Source organism: Rhamphochromis sp. 'chilingali' (assembly GCF_963969265.1).
Source record: "Rhamphochromis sp. 'chilingali' genome assembly, chromosome: 2".
NCBI lineage: Eukaryota > Metazoa > Chordata > Actinopteri > Cichliformes > Cichlidae > Rhamphochromis > Rhamphochromis sp. 'chilingali'.
The window spans coordinates 45,488,393-45,494,569 of NC_137930.1; the positions used below are offsets into that span (position 1 = coordinate 45,488,393).

At 45.1% G+C, this 6,177-nt stretch overlaps 1 protein-coding gene across 1 annotated transcript; it reads left to right on the forward strand.

The window, feature by feature from the left end:
- Positions 1-426: 426 nt before the first annotated feature.
- Positions 427-5,204, forward strand: dusp6 (dual specificity phosphatase 6). Its single transcript, XM_080861561.1, has 3 exons — positions 427-1,438; positions 1,774-2,208; positions 3,506-5,204. Exons 1-3 carry the CDS (start codon positions 1,036-1,038, stop codon positions 3,817-3,819), a joined length of 1,152 nt encoding a protein of 383 aa, XP_080717687.1. The 5' UTR covers positions 427-1,035; the 3' UTR covers positions 3,820-5,204.
- Positions 5,205-6,177: the final 973 nt, after the last annotated feature.

Consider the following 6,177-nt stretch of genomic DNA (forward strand, 5'->3'; position numbering starts at 1 on the left):
ATGGTTAATGGTAAGACTTTCAATATAGTGCATGCATTAGAGCGGTTCAAACAGCTCTAAGTGAATTAAAACTTCCAGCATGTTGAAAAACGCACACCGCATTGTTGCAGACTTGCGTTGTAGCCTAATTATCGCGACGCTCTTTATTTGAAACTCGTGTGTGTGTGTAACTGTGAGCTGAGGCCGCACCCGCCCTCTCCGTCTTCCTTCCTTCCCCCTGCAGTTCTTGTGTTTGTTTGCACACACTTGATCCGGAGCGGAAATTCCTCTCCGTTTTTGTGAATGACAAACTCATTAACGATTCATCAACACAGGCCGCTCTATCCGGCCCCCGTTTCTAAGGCGACCGCTGCTGCCGCGCTTCTGATTGGTCGCCCCACAAAACGTATCCAATGGAACGCCTCCTGTTTGTAGCCATTCAGCAGCCTGGCGCCGCAGAGAGCGCAGAGAGTCAGAACCTGCAGAGAAACGATCTACAGCACAGACAGGCTGCAACAGCAGGCAGAGACGGGTGCATACCCCGCATGCTTCACAGCAACAAATCCGCCTTTCTGCTCTGGATCTCCATAAAAATATTAGATACACAGCCTGTATACGCACAGAGAGAAAGAGAGGTGGAAGAGCAGCCGTGGAGTTATATAAGAAGAGAGGAAGCTTCAGCCTCGTCGCAGGGCCGGTATGACTCATTGATAAATAACTCAGGCTCTCTCCAACCAGATGCATGAATGAGGAACAGTGTGGGCAACCTACTCTCGGGAGATCTCTGAAGGGAACAGGAATTCCTACGTCCCGCAACACACTGGATCCAAAAGAACGTTTGGAGTGAGTCTTGACAAGCGTGACGGTTTTTATTTTGACTCGTTATTTAGTTTTTTAAGCCGTTGTTCTCAGAGTTGTGTTGCCGAGGGCCCTCTCAGCAGCAGATCAGACTGAAAACGAAATTCCAGACAGATATTTGTGCCTGCTGCTGAAGCCGAGAAGCTCCCCGCTTTTCCTCGACACCTTTTCCCCCCCTTTTTTAACTCCTGCTTATAAATGCTTGACAAGCTCAAGCCCGTCGTCCAGCTTGACTCGGTTATGGCGATCAGCAAGACGGTGGGCTGGCTCCGAGAGCAGCTGGAGACGCGCAGGGACGGCCTGCTTGTGATGGACTGTCGGGCTCAGGAGCTCTACGAGTCGTCTCACGTCGAGACTGCCATCAACGTGGCCATACCCAGCCTCATGCTTCGCCGGCTTAAGAAAGGCAATCTGCCCGTGCGCTCTCTGCTCTCCAACGGAGAGGATCGAGACAGGTTTGTGCGGAGGTGCAAGACGGACGCCATCCTGCTGTACGACGAGTACAGCCGAGAGTGGAACGAGAACGTGGACGGGGGCTCCGTGTTGGGTTTACTGCTGAGGAAAATGAAGGACGAGGGCTATAAGGCATATTATCTGGAGGGTGAGTGGAATTCATTCACATTTTCGGGCACGGCGGCTGCCGCTGTTCATTCACAGGCTAGATTTTCGCGCAGACGTAGATTTCTGGCGTTTTGATTAAAGAAATATATAGTCATCACTCTAAGGTTAGGTTACACTTGACTCCTCGCACGTCAGTAATTACTGAAGAGGGTCTTAATTTACTTCGAAGAGACGCGTAACCAGATTTTATGTGTATTAAGCTTCTTTTTTTCTTTCTCAGAAAATAATAATTTGCCGTCTGCAGTGTGCAACTTATGCCTGCTGTGTGGCAGGCAGAAACGGTGTGTTCATTGCATCTGTTTTATATATTTCCAGGTGGCTTCAGTAAATTCCAGGCCGAGTGTCCGGCTCTGTGCGAAACCAACCTGGATGGCTCGTCCCACAGCAGTTCCCCTACTGCCCAGGTGCTGGGCCTCGGTGGGCTGCGCATCAGCTCTGACTCCTCGGACATCGAGTCTGATATCGACCGGGATCCGAGCAGCGCCACAGACTCGGACGGCAGCCCGTTATCCAACCCGCATCCCTCCTTCCCTGTAGAGATCTTGCCGCACCTTTACCTGGGCTGTGCCAAGGACTCCACTAACCTTGATGTGCTGGAGGAGTACGGGATCAAGTATATCCTCAACGTGACTCCCAATCTCCCCAACCTCTTTGAGAACGCAGGAGAGTTTAAGTACAAGCAGATCCCAATCTCGGATCACTGGAGCCAGAATCTCTCTCAGTTCTTTCCCGAAGCCATCAGCTTTATTGGTAAGTAATCCCGCAGAACTGGAAACGCTCTGCAGATTAAATCTTGTTGGTTAGGTTGTGTACATGCTTATTCATTTTTTAGTACTGCTTATAATTATTTAAACTCCAAAATTAGCTTTTGAGTTTGTGAGACCATAAATAGTAATACTGCGTCAGTCTGCAAAATATAGAACATAGAGAAAAAAAACCCATCAAGTCCTCACAATTTTGAAGAAGGATTCAACTCAAAAGTTGGGTGTTTGATTAGTATTGTTCTTGTTCCCTACTTTATGACACGCATGCAGGCAGAGTAAAGGGGCAAAAACAGATAGCTGGGGGCATAAACGTATTAAATGTGATATATATTATCACTGGCAGGAAGTTCTTAGGTTGTTATTGTGCAATTGAGATTAGATGAAGTGTCCCTGGCTGTGGTCTTATCAGTCAATCAGACAGGGACACACAGAGCAGGCAGATTAAGGCATTGTGTAGAGGCAGAGGAACACAAGTCTGCCTCCAATGGTGCACAGGCAAAATGCACTTGGTTTGACTTCAGTGGAAGACATTCTGGCCCTATCTCTTGTCCCAGGGCTTGTGAAATTGCAGCACAAAGGGCGATGTTGAAACTGAAGAAAGGGGAGAGTGAGCGAGGGGAGGGCGGTAATTCAAGCGCAACAGGAAGGAAGTGGCATTGAAAGTAATCTAGGACATGGCATTGCCCCCCCTCCCCTCCTCCTCCCGCCACATTACAAAAGGAGCCATTTACGGCCTGATGACATCCTGTTCGCCTTGACAGGGTGCCCTCATGACTCCTACATTTACACGCCCAAATGGCACCATTGTCAGAGTAACCCTAGCAAGCGGAAGAATGGTTTAATAGACCGTAATAGTCAATTTCCCAGCCGGCTACTCTAGGCCAAAAGAAACCAAAGAATGTGAGCTCTGTTTATGTGCAATACTGTCATAGCCCCTGTTTAATTACTGACATGGCTGGGAGATAGGATAATAAGTTCCTGGACCTGCTTCAATTTCCAACAAAGCGTGACTTTAAAATCACAAAGATTTGATTATTGATTAGTTGCCTAAAAGAAGCATAAACAATGAGAGCTTCTCTGCTTTGTGCTTTTCAGATGTCAGGAATGTTTTTTCTTCTGATCAGTATCCATGCAGACTAAATCTTTGGTCTTTGGACTGTGAGAGTAACAAAACAACAAACTGGGATATCTACTCTTTCCTAGTTATCTGGAATGATGAAAAGCTCTAAAGATGTTGTTTATTTATGATACAAAATTTCCACCCCTTTCTTTTCTTCCACCAGATGAAGCTCGGGGACAGAAATGCGGCGTCCTGGTCCATTGCCTTGCAGGCATTAGCCGCTCTGTCACAGTGACGGTGGCCTATTTGATGCAGAAGCTCAACCTGTCCATGAACGATGCTTACGACATTGTCAAGATGAAAAAATCCAACATCTCACCCAATTTCAACTTCATGGGTCAGCTTTTGGACTTTGAGCGCACACTGGGTCTGAAGAGTCCATGTGATAACCGCATGGCACCACCAAGCCAGCAGCTCTACTTCACCACCCCGACCAACCACAACGTCTTCCAGCTGGACCCCCTGGAGTCCACGTGAGGTCTGCTGTCACCACTCCTCTTCTCATTGGGGGTTTTGTGGGCCTCCTATTGGAAAAGCTGCAAAATGTTTTCTCTTTTTTCCGTCGTCTGCTGTGCGACATTATTGATACAGCTGGTCTGAGGCGACAGCTGCTGAGTGTGGTTACTGAAGGGCCATAGCTGTCTGACCGAAGCGCAGCTGCTGTTGACTAAATGAGGAGAGACAGTACAAGAGACAGGAAGCGAATCATTTAAAGTGTGCAGATACTTACTACAATCAGATTTTGCTGTAAGACTCTGGTCTTTTTTTTCGTATTTTTTCAGTGTCTAAGGAAGCCTAAAGTGATTGATTGGACAGCTGTATGTTATGCTTCAAAGTTCAAAGGCTGGTGTGCCAAAGAGACCTGATTGTTCAAAGTGGACAGATAAATGAAATCCTTTTGTATATTTGTTTTGGGGTCTATTACTAGTTCCTCCATGACATCAGGGTGCATTGTCTCCTTCATCTTCTGTGAAGACTTGCCTGCATGGGGCTCAACTACCCTGGCTTTAGAAGGCACACAATATAATGGACTTTATTTTACATTTGTGGAGTCTTTTCAAACATTTATACGGTGTGTATATATCTTAATATAAAAGACAATACGGTAAAAGCCTTGCTCTAGTAGTATATACCCTTTGGCACAAGTGGGTACTGAAGATTTGCTTTGTTTCATATTCTACTTTTATGTAAGCATACAAACTGCGTATTGATCAATATGTTTGAGTTGATTATGCCAAAAATCAAGTAGGCTTTCCAAGAATTGTGTACATGTGTAATATATTCAATAAGCGCTTTGTGGCTGGCCTTTTCTTTTTGCACCTGTCCTCCCACAAATCAAAGTCACCTTGGCCATTTGCCTTACTTTTGAGCTTGGAAGATTTCTTTCCCCTTTTTTTTGCACATTAACCTTCAGAGAAATGTACTTTTTTTGGTTACAGTATCCCAGATAGATTTGTTTTGTTTTCTTACAAAAAACCCCAACCAAACCTAGAACGATTATCACTGAAGTTTATAAATTGGGCTCCATGCTTAAGAACTCAAGCAGTTCAAATGGCCAAAGGTGGAATTTACTGGATGTCTCTGAAGGTTAATTTAAGAAATCATGATCTGTGGGTTAAATATTTCCGATGTGTGGAAAAAGCAGGGAGCTGTGTTTGCTTCGCTTCTTCAGGGAAAATTCTGTGAAATGCAGTTTTCACTTGACAAGACGAGACAAAATTAAATCCAGAACTTCGGAGAGTTGCCCCCACACCCCCCGTAGAGGAAACCACTATGTTGCCCTCTACTCACTCCTTCCAAACTCCTCTCTTACGAATGTAAAGGAAATATAAGTTATTAATAAATTGCTATTTTGTCTACACGTTCCGCTTCTTCTGCTTGTTTTTCCATTGACACATTCGTTGGTGTTTTGTCTCCACTTACAGTAACACATTTATGTAAGTGTCTCCTCACCTGCAGTACAGTTGAGTGTTAACCAGCTGGCCAAGTCACGACAAAAAAGAGTCGCAATGAATCACGAGGCTGTTCACAGAGTTCTTGTTTTCCATTAACTACAGCACTTGGAACATTTCCCACTTTACTTTCCAGTACAGAGTTAGCATGTCCTGTTACATGATGCTTGTGTAAGATAGCACTGTGCACACTCTGTTCTGCTGTGACAATAAGAAACTACAATAAGCTACCCAGCAGGTGCAAAGTGATTCCAGTCCTGCTGTAACTAGCCCAGCTGGTTTTACCAGGTGCTAGTCTACCATGAGGTCTTTGGGTTCAAAACAAACATTCCCTTGGTTAACTTGTGAAGGCAGCTCCTCAGCACTCAACCATCAAGGGAAGCATAAAGTACAGAGATAAAGTATGATTTGATAGGAAGAGCAGTGGCGTTTACTCCCTGAGAACTGGAGACTCAGGAGATAATCTCGACGGTGTAGCTTAGGTGTCGTGTTCTCAAGCGAGCAGCAACTTGTTTCACATTTTAAAGAGACTATTCCCACATCAACACCAGCTGCTGTGTGTGTGTGGACTATGTGGAAATGAGCAAGCCAAGCAGTACCACAAGGTTTGATCGTGACAGAGCTAGGATTGTTAACAATAAAGGATATGGAAACAGTGACTTGTATGCAGCATTTTTGTCAACTAAGTTCTTGATGTGCATGTATGACACAGTGTAAAAGCCCACACACGAAAGATTCCACTGTGTAAGTAGACACAATCCTTACCTAACTCTTACTGCTAAGAGTTGGTCAAAATAAAGATGTAAGCAATGCAAAACGTATTAGCAACCAGCTACAATTTTACATAACTACAATAAAACACAGCATGCAATATATAATCCAT

Coding starts and splice junctions, on each gene's coding strand:
- dusp6 (XM_080861561.1), top strand. CDS start 1,036: ATGCTTGACAAGCTCAAGCCCGTCGTCCAGCTTGACTCGGTTATGGCG. Junction 1,439..1,773: donor TAAGGCATATTATCTGGAGG/GTGAGTGGAATT, acceptor ATATATTTCCAG/GTGGCTTCAGTAAATTCCAG. Junction 2,209..3,505: donor CGAAGCCATCAGCTTTATTG/GTAAGTAATCCC, acceptor TTCTTCCACCAG/ATGAAGCTCGGGGACAGAAA.